Genomic DNA, 15,348 nt, shown 5'->3' on the forward strand with positions numbered 1-15,348 from the left:
TTTCTTTCAACAAAAAATAAAAATAAGGGAGCTGGAGAGATGGCTCAGCTGTTCAGAGCTTCGGTGCTCTTGTAGAGGAACCAGGTTTTTCTTCCCAGAACCTATATGGCAGCTAACAACTGTCTGTAATTCCAGTTCCAGAGGCTCTGACACCCTCTTATGATTTCTAGGCATTGCATGTATGGGGTACATTTACATACATGCATTCATACACACACACACACACACACACACACACACACACACACAAACACTCCCACCCACTCTCAATGTTTACAACATATTTCCTATGTTCTAAAATAGTGAACTTACAAAATATGCCAGCATACTGCTAGGCACATAGCATAAAAGGAAAGTATATTCACTATAGAGAAACTCTGAAACATGACATAAACCTTTGTGGAAAATTATAATGAGCCCTTTGCTTCATTTATTTCTAGCTACTTCATTTATGTCACAAGAGAAACTGGACACAGTTGTAGTGAGAGTCACAGAGCATACATATGCTCTTTCCCTTTGGCTCCATTCACTCTTCACGGGGTTGAAGAGGTCTTCAGTTCTTCCAGGGTTTTGCTTAGGTGCGGGGTTTCTGAACTGAGTGGACTCTCCAGGTAGGCAGTTCCTGCGCAGGGTTTTCCTGTCACTGGATCAATGACTCTGCCAACTTTGAAGACAATCTCAGCTAGTTCATGTTTCACATGTTTTGATCGTGGGACAGGCAAAGCTCTGAGAAGCACAATGTCCCCAACGGTGCACTGCTGAAGGGCATCATGAGCAAAATAGGTTTTCCGCTTATTAAAGTACTGTTGAGAGAAGGAAAGAAAGAAATCAGTGGCTCCCATTGTGACCTGGTGGTGCAGTAAGAATATAAAAAAATAATGCACAGAAAACCAGCCAGGACTTGGGAAAAGAAGTTAAGATACTTCAGGTAACTTGTAGTACAATAGTTTGCTGCTTTTTGGGAAAATGGCAATTGCTTTTCCAGAGTTCTTTCTGAGCTCTGGTGGCTGTTCTTTCAACAGCCTGGCTCCATCAGTGATCATCTCTTCCTACACTAACACCCACCCCCTGGAGCCTTCTCTCTAGTCTATAAACACACAGCTATACCAGTTCTTTAACCATTCCAAGCTCAGTTTCTTCCGACCACAAAAGGAGGGTCTAAAGTTACCAGGACAAGGGGTTGGAGAGATGGCTCAGTGATTAAGAGTGATACTGCTCTTGTGGAGGATCCAAGTCTGATTCTCAACACTCACATCCTGCTGTTCACAATGTCTGTAACTTGAACTCCAGGGACTCCAATGCCTCTGATTTCCACGGGCACCTGCACTTGCATGCGTGTGCACACCCACACATACACAATTGAAAACTAGGTTTTCAAGACAATTAAACATTATAATGTACACTAAAGCACTTAACTCTACGCTTAGGTTCAAGAACTGCAAATAAGTGGCTCATAATAACTGGAATCACCTGGTTTCCATAATACTCTTGCTAAACCATGTATTCTCATTTTACAGATGTTAAAAAAACAGGCTTATGGGGCTAGAGAGATGGCTCAGCAGTTAAGAACACTGGTTGTTCTTGCAGAAGACCCAGGTTCGAAACCCAGCACCTACATGACAGCTAACAACTGCCTGTAACTCCAGTCCCAGGGGATACACGAATACACATAAAATAAAAAAAATATTAAAAAAAAAAAAGGCTTATGGAGGTTACCATGCAGAGATGGTAAACAACAGGTCTTCTTTGGTTTGTTCCTGTTTTCTCCTTTACTGTGCTGGGGACTGAACCCAGGGCCATGTGTAAGCTAGACAAGCTCTCTACCACTGAGACACACCCCAGGTCTGGCTGTGTGTGTGTGACTAGGGTTTAAACCTTGGGCTTTGTTGTGTGTGTGTTACTAGGGTTTAAACCTCGGGCTTTAGGCATGCTACCCAAGCTGTACCTCTGAGTTATACCTCCAGCCCTTTACTTTCTTATTTTGAAACAGTAGCCGGGCTAGTTTTGAGCTTGTGATCCTCCTGTCAGCCTCCCAAGTAGTTGAGATTACAGGCCTGTGTGCTACCAGGCCCAGTGCTTCCATTTCTGATCTTCTATATATATTTTTTTAATCACATTCATTCATTCATTCATTCATTTATTTATTTTGGTCTTTTTGAGACAGGGTCTCCCTGTAGCCCCAGCTGTCCTGGAATTTACTATGTAGACCAGACTGGCCTTGAACTCACAAAGATCCGCCAGCCTCTGCCTCCCAAGTGCTGAGATTAAAGGCATGTGCCACCACGCCGGGCCCACATTTATTTATTTTTTTAAAATTTTAAGTCTTTTTGAGACAGGTTCTCCCTGTAGCCCCAGCTGTCCTGGAACTCACCATGTAGACCAAGCTGGCCTTGAACTCACAGAGATCTGCCTGCCTCTGCCTCCTGGGATTAAAGGTGTGCACCACCATGCCCGGCTCATTTATTTATTTAAAAAAATTAAACTTACTTTTTATTTTATGGTGTCTTGCTGTATGTATGTAAGTGTACCATGTGCATGCAATGTCCACGGAGGCTAGAAGAGTATGTCAGATCGCCTGGAACTGGAGTTATGGTTGGTTGTTAGCTGCCATGTGGGTGGTGGGAATTGAACCCAGGTCCTCTGCAAAAATCAACCAGTGCGCTTAACTACTAAGCTATCTCTCCAGCTCATTATTACATTAATTTATACATATGTGTGTGAGAGAGTGTGTGTATATGCAGGAATGTGCCACATGTAGGTGTGGAGGTCAGAGAACAACTTACAGAAATCAGTTCTCTCCACCCTATGCGTCCCGGTCAAACTTACGTTGTTATTCTCGTTCCCCACTGAATGGCCTTTTTTTTTTTTTTGGTGTGTGTGTGTGTGTGCGTGTATTGCCTGCATGTACATGAGTGCACCCATGTCGTGTAATGCCACGGAGGTCAGAAGAGGGCTTTGAATTTCCCTGGAATTGGAGTTAAGGACAGTTCGTAGCTGTCATGTGGGTGCGGGGAATCGAACCTGGGTCCTCTGCAAGAGCAGTCAGCACCCTTAACTGCTGAGCCATCGCTCCAGCCCCCCTCCCCTTTTAAAGATTTTATTTATGCGTATGAATGTCTTGCCTACATGTATGTAAGTGCACCACTTACATGCCTGGTGCCTGGGGAGGCCAGAAGAAGACATCAGATCACCTGGAAGTGGAGTTATAGACTGGTGTTAGCTGCCATGTGGGCACTGGGAACTGAACCCAGGTCCTCTGGAAGAGCAACCAGTGCTCTCAACCACTGAGTTGAGTCTCCAGCCCTAACCAGTCTATTTTTGATCTTAATGAACAGCATTCCTAACTACCTAGGAGCCCAACCTTGAACACAAAAACTACCCTGTCCCACCCTACCCACCGACCTAGTAAATCAATGACTGTCTCTTCCTGAATTTACCTTTCCTGACTCCATTGCCACAGATCCAACTTTAGTTTAGGTCCTTACTATTTCCAACCCATATTTTTGCAAAAGTCCCCTTACCCACTCCTTACTCATATCCCCCACCTCTATCCTGTTTCCCTTATTTAAAGGATAAAATCAAAACACAAAGGCTCCTTCACAGTCCAGCTCCAAGTGCCCTTGCATTCATTCAACTGGAGTACCAAGCTCTAGCTTCAGCAACTTGGTGTTTCTGTAAGAGGCCACGTCCCATCACAGCTAAATGAACTACCTCAAACTACTCATCATAATTGGAATGACTTCTCATTACCTGGTCTTGGGATAAAATCTTATTTGAGGAGCTGGAGTGATGGCTCAGCAGTTAAGAGCACTGGCTGCTCTTGCAGAGGACCTGGGTTCAGCTCCCAGCACCCACATGGTGGCTAACAACCACTGGTAACTCCAGTTCCAGAGGATCTGACACCCTCTTCAGGCCTCCATGGGCACTGCGTGCATATGGTGCACTTATATATGTGCAGGGAAAACACACACATACACATATATGAAAAATCTTTTAGAACACGTTTGTGATTTATCAATGCCACTTTAAAACAGGCGATGTTCCTCACCTTCAGTAAGTAGGGATCCAGAACGAGCCTGGTTGCTCTCACTTTAGCAGTTTTTTGCATAGCTGTACCAATCACTTTTCCCACAACCCATTTGGCATGGACGGATGAACGGATTACTGACATTATGTGGCTTTGGGTACCTAAAGAGAAAATAAAAATAAAAAAAAATCGAAGTTTAACATTCTTTTGTTATTGTTTTAAGATATGGTCTTGCTATGTAGCCCAGGCTGGCCTTGAACTCAGAAATCCATCTGCCTCAGCCTCCAGAGTCCTGGGATTATCGACATGTTTGTTCCATAACACCTTGCTCAAAGTCTTAACATTCTGATGGTTAGGGCTTACCAAATGAATTTTGTCAGGAGCACTGTCCATGTTCAGAAATAACTTTTGCAACATTTCTGTAATAACCAGGTCAGAGATGGTTACACTTCCTATCTTTTACCACCCAACCTCCCATCTTTATAGGGTTTGCATAGCAGTAAATTAATCTCTCTAAGCCTGTTTTCCCAGTCTGAAAATTGGGGATAACAGGCCTGCTCAGAAATGTTTTGAGGTTTTAACCTTTAGGGTATACCATCCCGCAAATAAACTGGTCACAATGGTGTCCCTCTCTGTAAATGAGGCAGTAGACAGGGGAAAGTAGGTACTTCAAGGATCAGCCCCAGTAAGTCTCTGACCAAACCGTCTGGGAAACTCCCCGGACGTCAATCTCAGATGCTCCATGGATCAAAGCCCCTCTTCTTGGGTCAAGGCCTTAAGACCTTCACATAATTATATCAGCTCCTGACAAAGCTCCTGTGCCTGGAAGAAATTTCTCATCTTGTGCACCAGGAGACACGTCACCTTACTTCTTTGTTATTTAACCATTTAAAAAAACCTAGCACTTGACACTTAAACGGTGTCCTCTCTTGGATCCCTCCCTGTTTCTCCTCTAACACACGGTGCTGCTCGAAGCACTCAACTTCGGAGTCTGTGGGCTTTATTCCCGCCGTCCGCAGGGCAGGGTACCGAGGTCCTGCTGCCGGCGTGTATTACTCTACTGAGCCTGAATTCGACAAAGCCTCCCAAACTAAGCATGTAAGACCTCGGCCAGGCAGACAGTTTCCAGTCCAGGGACGAGGAGACCTTGACTGGGGGCTACTTTGGGGGTCAGTAACTACCGGAATCACTGCACCTGGGGAAGACTGACCGGCGACTACGGGGGCTCGGACAGCTCTAAATGCCGCAGCGCTGCTGGCCCGCAAACCCACACCCAGATCGCGCTCACCTCCAGCCTCTCCGACAGCGACTAAAGCCCCTGGAGCCCCGGGTGCAGGGTGATTGCGTCACACAGCGCGTTGGCCACCGGGACCGCTCTTTTCACTGGACGCCAGTCGGGTCAGCCCTGGGAGGGGCTCAAAGTCAAGACTCCGCCCGGTTCTACTGTAAAAGGACCTCGGCGGAGGTCTTCGGTATTGGAGTGTTCTGCTCATACTTTCCCCACCGGCACTGAGACAGGCCCGCAGAAAGTTCCGGTTTTTTCCTATTCCATTTCATTTCCTGTTCTTTCCGATTTCCCAGGAAATCAATTGGACATGCTTTCTAAATCAAAGGAATTTTCATTCGTCAAACATTGGAACTTTGTGGGGGGTTTTTTGGTTGTTTAAAAAAATATTTAGCCGGGCGTGGTGGCGCACGCCTTTAATCCCAGCACTCGGGAGGGAGAGGCAAGAGGATTTTGTGAGTTCAAGGCCAGCCTGGTCTACATAGTGAGTTCCAGGACAGCTGGGGCTACAGGGAGACCCTGTCTCAAAGAGACGAAAAAAAAAATTGTGTGTGTGTGTGTGTGTGTGTGTGTGTGTGTGTGTGTGTAAGTGCACCACATGCTTGCAGTGCCTGTGGAGGCCAGGTGAGGGCCTCGGATTCCCTGGAACTGGAATTAGAAGGTTGCTAGCCGCCATGGATGCTGGGAAACCAATCTGTGTCCTCTCCAAGAACAGCCAGTGCTCTTAACTGCTGACCCATCTCTCCAGGCCTGACAGTTCTGTAGCCCTGGCAGCCTCTGTGTGAACTATGACACCTGGTTTAGAATAACTTCTAATGTTATGTTGCACAGTATAATAATTGCATATATCAAAGTATCCATTAGATTTTTAATGTTCTTAAGACAAAGATGTGGTAAATGGATGGATATACCAATTAGCTTGCATGTATATGTACATGTCACACTGTACCTCATAAATATGTACAGTATACATGTCAATCAAAAATTTAAAGTTAGCCTCATGTGGTAGTGCATGCCTTTAATCTCAGCACTAGGGAGGCAGAGGCAGGTGGATCTCAGTGAGCTCAAGGTCAGCCTGGTCTACAGAGCATTTTCCAAGTCAGCTGGGGCTATGGGAGACCTTATCGCAAACAAACAAATAGGTGGGTGTGGTGGCACATGTCTCTAAATACAGCACTCAAAAGGCTGAGTCAGGAGGGTTGCAGTGAGTTTGAGGCCAGCCTGAACTGCAGAGTGAAACCCTGTGTCAAATGAATGAACGAATGAATGAATGAGGCTGAGGATGTAGCTCAGTTGGTAAAGTATTTGCCTAGCTTCTTTACAGCCCTGTGTTATATACCCAGCACTGCATAAACTGGGTGAGGTGATATGTGTAATCCCAGCTTTTGGGAAGTGGAGGCAGGAGTACCAGGAGTTCAAGGTCATCCTTAGCTACATAGTGAATTTGAGGCCAGCATGAGATCTACATGAGAGGCTATATGAGATCCTGTCAAAAAAAAAAAAAAAGCAAGCAGCCAGGTGTGGTGGTCTTTTTGAGACAGGGTCTCCCTGTAGCCCCAGCTGTCCTGGAACTCACTATGTAGACCAGGCTGGTGGCACACACTTTTAATCCCAGCACTTGGGAGGCAGAGGCAGGTGGGTCTCTGTGAATTCAAGGCTAGCCTGGGCTACATAGTGAGACCCTGTCTCAAAACAAAACAGTCTGAGGGGCTGGAGAGATGGCTCAGTGGTTAATAACACCGGTTGTTCTTGCAGAAGACCAGGGTTTGAATCCCAGCACCCACATGGCAGCTAACAACTGTCCATAACTCCAGTCCCAGGGGACCCAACAGCCTCTTCTGACCAATGCAGGCATTGCATGACACGGGTGCACTTACCTACATGCAGGCAATACATGCATACACATAAAATAAAAATAATAAATAAAAAGAACTACGACAACAAAAACCAAAACAATCTGGGAGATAAAGAGAGTCTGGTGTGAGAATGTGCATTTTGTACCAGTTATGAAGGAGTTAGATGATGGCTTCCTGATAATGCCTTCTCAGAGGGAAGGCTGGGATTATATATTAGGCTTTTGTATGCAAATTATTAAAAGAAATAGCCTATACTAGGCTACTGGAGCAGACAAAGGATCAAAATATAGGTGTGGGCAATCTTGACTACTCAGTTATATTCACAACTAGTGTTGGAAGACATAAAATAAGAATTCATTCAAAATAAAGAGCTAGGGATGTGGATAAACTGCCAAGTGTTTATCTAGTATGCACAAAGTCCTGCATGAAATTCCCAGTACTACAATAACAACAAAACATTAATCTGTCCAACTCATTTATTCCTTAAACACCTATAGAACATGTATTTTCTTATTCTCTTCTAGGTACTGGGGGCAAAGATGAAAAAAAGTGGATCCTCACCCACAAAAGACCCACAGTCTAATAGGGGAAAATGACAAACTAGTATAAAATAGGCACAGTAGAAAAGGAATGTAAATACAGAAAACATTCAAACATTCCCAACTCCCCCTTCATTATCCTCTTCACCACCACTTGAGGGTACTGTTTCATCCTGGTCAAACCTGAACTGGAACTTCCCCAAAGGGGAGACAAGGAAGTTCCCACAAGAAGAGTCCTAAAATGACCTGAAATAATGCTAGTTGGGAGTCCAAAGAAACAGTAAATACCAGGACAGATTAGTACAAAGCATTTATGAGAATTCCACCTTATCTGTGCAAGGGACAAGAGAAAGGGAGGATGTTCTATTTAGTTTTGTCCAAGTAAGGGTGTATATGGAGTTCCCATGAGGGTTTTGGCCCAGGGCCGGGGCCAGTTTCTTTCTCTTTTGGGTTATTATCCTAACTCCTTTATCAATGCTTGGGAATATTCAAGGCCATGGCCTGGACTCAAGCTAAGTGGGAAAACCCTGTGGTTTGGACTCAAGCTAACTGGGAAAACCCTGTGGCTGGCTCAGTCTCAGATAATGGTCAAAGAACTTTAATTTCTTTTGGGGTCAAACATAGAAGTAGGATCTGGAGGGCTCTACAGAGGGCCATGGGATGTGGGGAGGCCATGTGAAGTAGAAAGGAGAGCATGTGGAAGGTCATGAGGTGTGAGAGAATGTGAAGTGGTGAGCAAGAATCTGCCACTTGGCAGAAAATGAAGCTAGGTAGCTCCGGCCTTCTCCACAGGAGGCATTTCTTGTTAAGGACCTGACGCTGTCCTCTACAAGATGGGGGAACCTTTGAAAAATGTGAGCAGTTTTTCAGGTTTTTAAGATCATCCTAGTAATGTGTGTGTCTTCATGAGACATGGTATCACTATATATTTCAGGCTGGCCTCAGACTCACAGCAATCTTCCTGCCCGGCTGAATATTTTTCATGCTAAAAGTTTTTTTTATTCTAGTGAAAAGCAGAATAACAAATTAGTGTAGCAAGCTATTAAGTTCCATAGATAATATTAGGTCAAACTAAAAATCCTATGTCCTTTAAAAATATTAAGACTATAGTAAAAACTGTAAATAAAGCACAAAATGACTGAAGTTTGAGAAAGTTATTTATTTATTTTAGGTGGATGAGTATTTTGTCTACCTGCATGTATGTAAGTGCACTATATGCATGCAATGCCCACATAGGCAAAAAGAGGGTGTTGGATCCCCTGGAACTGTAGTTAAGGATGGTGTTAGCTGCCACGTGGGTACTGGGAACCAAACCCAGGTCCTTTGTAAGAGTAGTTAGTGCTCTTCACTGCTGAATCATCTCTCCAGCCTTAAGTTTGAGAAATATTGCTCTTTCTGTTTATTCTAGTTTATATAACTCATTATAGTACAACGGTGCCTCATTTAATCAATATTCATTTAATTTAAAAGATTTATAGCTAAAATGTATAGGTTAGTAATTGTAGGTTATTGCCTTCAAGATTTGGGTTTTTTTCCCTTTTCTTCCCTCCCTCTCTCCGTCCCTCCGTCCCTCCCTCCCTCCCTTCTTTCTTTTCCTTCCTTTTTTTCTTGAGAGCCTGTCTCAACTAGCCCATGTTGGCTTTGAACTCCAGATGTAGTGGAGGAAAGCCTTTAACTCATGAACCACTTGTCTTCACCTCCCAAGTGCTAAGTTAAAAGAACAACAGCAACAAGAAAAACAAGTGCTAGAATTACAAGCATGTGCCATCCCAACCTACTTCTTTAAGAAGTTTTATACTAGATTTAGAACATGACCCAATATATATTTGCTTGTAAAATAAATAGCATTCACTATTTATGACACCTCCTGAAAATGTAATATACTACTAGTTTCAGTTATAAAATTTGGTTTCTATGCATTAAAAGCTCACTCACTGGGGCTGGAGATATGGCTCAGTGGTTAAGAGTGCTGGCTGCTCTTGCAGAGGAACTGAGTTGGGTTCTCAGCACAGACACAGAAGCTAACAACCACCCATCAGTAACTCCAGTTCCAGGGGCCCTGATGCCATCTTCTAACCTCCTTGGGCATTGCTTGACGCAGGTGCACTTAGAGACATACATACACATAAAATAAAAAAAAATTTTTTTTGGTCTTTTTGAGACAGGGTCTCCCTGTAGCCCCAGCTAGCCTATGTAGACCAGGCTGGCCTCAAACTCACAGAGATCCGCCTGCCTCTGCCTCCCAAAGGCTGTGATCAAAGGCGTGCTCCACCATGCCTGGCATAAAAATACTTTTTGAAAGCTTACTCATGAGCTTTCTCTCCACCAAATAATTTGATAATGAATGGAAAAAATGAGTTTAGAATTTTCACACATCTATACATTCATATTTTCCCCCCGTCATAAGTTATGTGCCACTAAGGGGAGGACTTTGGGTTGAGGTTTTCTCACATTTATATTTACATACTTTCTCACGGGTATGTATTTTCTTATGTTGGTTAAGGTGTGCGCTTTGACTGAAGGCTTTACCACATTCATTACACTTATAGGGCTTCTCTCCTGTATGAGTCCTTTCATGTTGATTAAGGTGTGTTCTCTGACTGAAGGTTTTCCCACAAAAACTACATTCATAAGGTCTCTCTCCAGTGTGAAGCCTATGATGCTCAGTTAGAGATGTGATACGGCTAAAGGCTTTGCCACACTGATGACATTTGTAGGGCTTTTCTCCAGTATGGATTCTCAGATGCTGAGTAAAGGATGAATGTTGACGGAAGGCTTTCCCACAGTCATTGCATATGATAGGTTTTTCCCCTGTATGGATTCTCTGATGTTGAATAAGATGTATTCTCTGGCTGAATCTTCTCCCACATTCATCACACTTATAGGGTTTTTCTCCTGCAAGGACTATCTGAGGTTGGTTATGAGATGAATTGTGGCTGAAAGCCTTTCCACATTCATTGCACTTCTCTCTGACATGAATACAATTAGTAAGAACATTATGCTGGTTGAAGGTTTTTCCACATTCATTATAGTCATCGGGATTTTCTCTTACATAATTTCCCTGACAATAAATCAAGTTTGAATTATGTTTGATGCTATTTTCTTGTGTGTCATAATGAAGAAGTATTTTAACTTGAGGAATTCTCTGATGCATAATAAGGTTTGAGTTCAGATTATAGCTTTCCTCAAATTTATTACACTCCATGCTTCTCTGTGTAATCTTTTGGTGGGTGAAAGATACTTGTTCCGAATGTCTCTTCTGGCTTTCCTGATTAAATTCTAACTGATAATCGAAATCCCAGAGTCCTCCTAAGATGGAGTAACAGAATCTGTCTCCTGTTAGTCTTTCCATTATAACCTCATGGGTTTGTTTTTCATCAGAAATATTCTGGTTGAGAGTTGACTTTTTCATTTGAGGTCTGTTTTCTCCATCTAAAAGAAATTCAGAACATATAAATACTTTCCAATATTGTTTTTTTTTTCTTTATGAGACAGGGTGTCCCTATAGCCCCAGCTGGCCTGAAACTCACTGTATAAACCACAATGGTCTCCATCTCACAGAGCTCCACCTGCCTCTGTCTCCAGAGTGCTGAGGTTAAAGGCATGCACCATCACACCCAGCTTCCAGTATTAGGCTTTGAAAAGGAAATTGTTGCATACAGAATTGCCAGGTGAAACTAACAATAATATGTACATGGCATATATGACAGTGAACATTTCTTTGTCTGACATAGAAATGGAAAGACTATAAAAGGACAGGCAGTGAGCATGGGGGAAATCATGCATGGCAGTGGTCATCCATCCAGAAGTATCCATAGTTGAAAGAAGATGGACAGAAGAAAAAGAAATGTCAGACAAAGGCCGTTGGGAGAGATCAGAGGAATTGACATGCTTTGAGAAGGCAGATCTAAGCCCAGGCCCTATGAAGTTCGTTTGCGGATTGTTCTATTGTAATGCCAACTTGTTTATTTAAAAATTAATTCTTCTTGCCAACTTAATTCCAGCATTTGGGAGGCAGAGGCAGGTGGATCTCTGTGAGATCAAGGCCAGCCTGGTTTACATACTGAGTTCCAGGCCAGCTGGGGCTACAGGGAAACTTGGTCTTAAAAAGACCAAAAAATTACTTCTTCATGGGGCTGGAGAGATGGCTCAGAGGTTAAAGGCACTGACTGCTCTTGCAGAGGACCTGGGTTTGGTTCCCAGCACCCACACAATAGTCTAATAACTGTCTATAACTCCAGTTCAGGGGATCCAATGCCCTCTTCTGGCCTCCACAGGCATTGCATGACATGGGTGCACTTGCATACATGCAGGCAAAACATTCATACACCTAAAACAAAAATAAATATGGGGACTGGAAAGATGGTTCCTTGGTTAAGAGCACTAGCTGCTCTTGCAGAGGACCCTGTTTGCTTCCCAGCATCCACATGGTGGCTAACAACCATTTGCAACTAGGGGGCTGACACCCTCTTCTAATCTCTAAGGGCATTGCATGACACAGGTACATTTACATACATGCAGGCAATACACTCATATATATAAAATAAAAATAAATAAAATACATTTTAAAAATTGCTATTTTTATTTTTTGTTTAAAATGATAAAAGTAACATATAATGTAATATATTTAAATAATGTGGACATGTTTATAAAAAAAGAACCCCATCTCCTTCAAATAATCACTGTTAATATTTTGGAGGTTACCTCACCTGATTTTTCCCTATGTTCATATAAACATATATGAAAGCAATATTTTGAACAAGCATGACTTACAGAGTATGATAAAATTTTAATTTTGGTTTCCATCTACTTTTTTGTTTTGTTTCTTTGAGACAGGGTCTCACTATGCAGCCCAGGCTGGCCTCAAACTTGTGATTCTTCTGCTTCAGTCTTTTAACTACTAGGATTACAGACGCATGCCATCATCCTTAGATTCTGATGTAATTATTAAGGTACTTGCTTTTTACTGACAAGTATCCCAATTAGGATAGTAATTCTTGTTTCAAGAACAAGGCTAGTGCGTTATTCATATTGGAGAAAGCTAAAGCAGATTCTTACTCCAAAAATAAATAATAAATAGAACATATTATCATAAGTGTTTCTCATGGGTCAACAAGCATCAATCTATGCTTTTAAAGAGAAACAATTGTATGATTCATGTCAAAAATAGAAATATAAGTCTAGCTACGTTTTGCTCATTCAAAGAATCTACAGTGCCAAACAAGGCATCTAGGAAGGAAACCCCTTGATTAGTCCAAATACATCTTCATATTTAATGGTAGATCATTTTTTTTTCTTAGAGTCTCCCTATGAAGCCAAGGCTAGGCACCAACTGCTGTTCTTCCTATCTCTCCCTCTTGAGTGCTGAGATCACCAGTGTGCACCATCATGCCTGGCATTTTCTTTCTGTTTTTGTTTATGTGGAGACAGGCTTGTGTTATATAGCCCAGGCTGCCCTCAAACTCTCTATGTAGCCCATGAAGACTAGTCTCATACATTTCTTCTACTTCAGCTTCTTGAGTGCTAGGATTATTAGTGTGGACCAGTAATGTTCACTAACCCATTTTTTAAAAAGTTCTGGCAGTTGGCTTTTTTTTTGGTCTTTTTGAGATAGGGTCTCCCTATAGCCCCAGTTGGCCTGGAACTCACTACATAGACCAGACCAGGCTGGCCAGCCTCTGCCTCCCAAGTGCTGGTATTAAAGGCATGCACCACCATGCCTGGCTGGCAGTTAGCTTTTTAACATTAATTAATTAATTAATTAGTTAATTAATGAACTTACTTATTTTGTTATTTAGTTATGGGGTGGTATGGGCCACTGAACATGTGTGGAGGTCAGAGGCTGTTCTCTCCTTCTACCACATGTGTTCTAGGGATTAAACTCAGGTCATCAAGCTTGGTAGCAAGCACCTTTACTGCTTGAGCCTTCTTGTTGGCCCTGGCCCTATTTTTAAAAAATTTTATTATTTTTATGTGCATGAATGTATTGCCTGCATGTGTATATGCATCTGTGTCATGCAATGTCCAAGGAGGTCAAAAGAAGGCATCAGATCCCCTGGAACTGAAGCTACAGATGGTTGTTAACCACCATGTGGGTGCTGGGAATCGAACACAGGTCCTCTGCAAGAGCAGTCACTACTCTTAACTGCTGAGCCATCTCTCCAGCCCACCCCCCACTTTTTCTGGCCCTATTTTTTTAAACCTCCTCTTCACATAATCATTTACAGACTGGTTTTTCTTTCTCCTAATTACCCCTGTCATTTCTTTCATTCATTAATATGAGGACCAATGCTGTATTTGCTTAGATAAACAGGTATTAGACAATGTTAATGCAATGAAGCACGTGATACCCCCGAGTGTGTGCCAGAATTCAGTCACACTGGGAGATCACTCTCAGTCCCTTGAGCAACAGAAATGCTTTATCATATCTTCTTAAGAACCAGTAGAGGTTGGGGAGATGGTTCATCAGGTAAAGTACTTGCTGTGCAATTGTGAGAACCACAACTTGATCCCAGCAGCCACATAAATGCTGGGTTGGCATGGTGGCCCACCATGTGGACTAGCCAAATCCACAAACTCTGTGCTCAAGTACAAGACCCTGCCTCAATATATAAGGTGGATAGTGATTCGGGAAGTCACTCAGTTTCAACCTCTGTCCTCCACAAAAATTCACAGCTGTACACACATGTACACCTACATATGTGAACACACACACACACACACACACACACACACGCACACACACACACACACACAAATTTTTAAAAAGATGGGCCAGAAGCCGGGCCTGGTGGTGCATGCCTTTAATCCCAGCACTTGGGAGGCAGAGGCAGGCAGATCTTTGTGAGTTTGAGGCCAGCCTGGTCTACATAGTGAGTTCCAGGACAGCTGGGGCTACAAGGAGACCCTGTCTCAAAAAAGACAAAAAAAAAAAAAAAAGGGCCAGTGAGATGGCTCAGTGGGTAAGGGTATTTACCACCAAGCCTGATGAACCTGAGTATGGTCCTTGGAACCCACATGATGGAAAAGAGACTCAACTCGTGTGTCCTCTGCTTGTCACTTGTACACTATGGTACATGTGCATACACACACACACAAGAAATTTTTAAAAAATGTTTAAAAAGAGGGGAGCCACTGTAGAAGTCTCTGAAAATAATAAAGAAATACAGTTTCCTGAGAAAACAGCTAGGCAACCCATCCCGGACAAGGGATATGAGAAAAGTCACTTATTCTGTGAATCAAGAGCAGTGGGCACCTTCATAGAGCTGTATAATATAGGTCTTTTAAAGTTAGAAACTATTTTTTCTAGTAGGTTGGGACAGAACAGGCTGAAATAGAAGGAAGTTTTTTACCTAAGAAAATCTAGAGTGCTAAAAGTCAGAAGAGTCAAGTCAACATCACTTAAAAAAGCTGATGGTTCTGGGTGTGGTGGTGCAGGCCTGTAGTCCCAGCACTTGGGAGGCAGAGGCAGGTGGATCTCTGTGAGTTCAAGGTCAGCCTGGTCTACATAGTGAGTTCCAGGACAGCTGGGGCTGCAGGGAGACCCTGTTTCAAAAAGACATAAATAAATAAATAAATAAATAAATAAATAAATAAATAAATAAATTTTTAAAAAGAAGGAAAAATCCTAGGGAATCTTAG

General features: G+C 42.8%; 2 protein-coding genes across 3 annotated transcripts in view; both read right to left on the minus strand.

Annotated features, from left to right (window-relative positions):
• Positions 1-395: 395 nt before the first annotated feature.
• On the minus strand, positions 396-5,469 carry Mrps17 (mitochondrial ribosomal protein S17). 2 transcript variants are annotated; one of them, XM_008839165.3, is made up of 3 exons: positions 5,316-5,469; positions 4,049-4,188; positions 396-803 (listed from the first exon to the last, which is right to left on the minus strand). In XM_008839165.3, exons 2-3 carry the CDS (start codon positions 4,169-4,171, stop codon positions 534-536), a joined length of 393 nt encoding a protein of 130 aa, XP_008837387.1. In that variant the 5' UTR covers positions 4,172-4,188; positions 5,316-5,469; the 3' UTR covers positions 396-533. The 2 variants fall into 2 exon arrangements, with proteins under 2 accessions (XP_008837387.1, XP_008837388.1); XM_008839166.3 differs by having other exon boundaries at positions 5,238-5,354.
• Positions 5,470-9,946: 4,477 nt separating this feature from the next.
• Znf713 (zinc finger protein 713) overlaps positions 9,947-15,348 on the minus strand; it is a 28,653-nt gene continuing 23,251 nt past the window's right edge. The window contains exon 8 of the mRNA XM_008839170.3: positions 9,947-11,139. Coding sequence (XP_008837392.3) covers positions 10,115-11,139 — 1,025 coding nt within the window. The 3' untranslated portion in view covers positions 9,947-10,114. The remainder of the gene's footprint in view (positions 11,140-15,348) is intronic.

Source organism: Nannospalax galili, unplaced genomic scaffold, assembly GCF_000622305.1.
Source record: "Nannospalax galili isolate Female #2095 unplaced genomic scaffold, S.galili_v1.0 scaffold899, whole genome shotgun sequence".
Lineage (NCBI taxonomy): Eukaryota > Metazoa > Chordata > Mammalia > Rodentia > Spalacidae > Nannospalax > Nannospalax galili.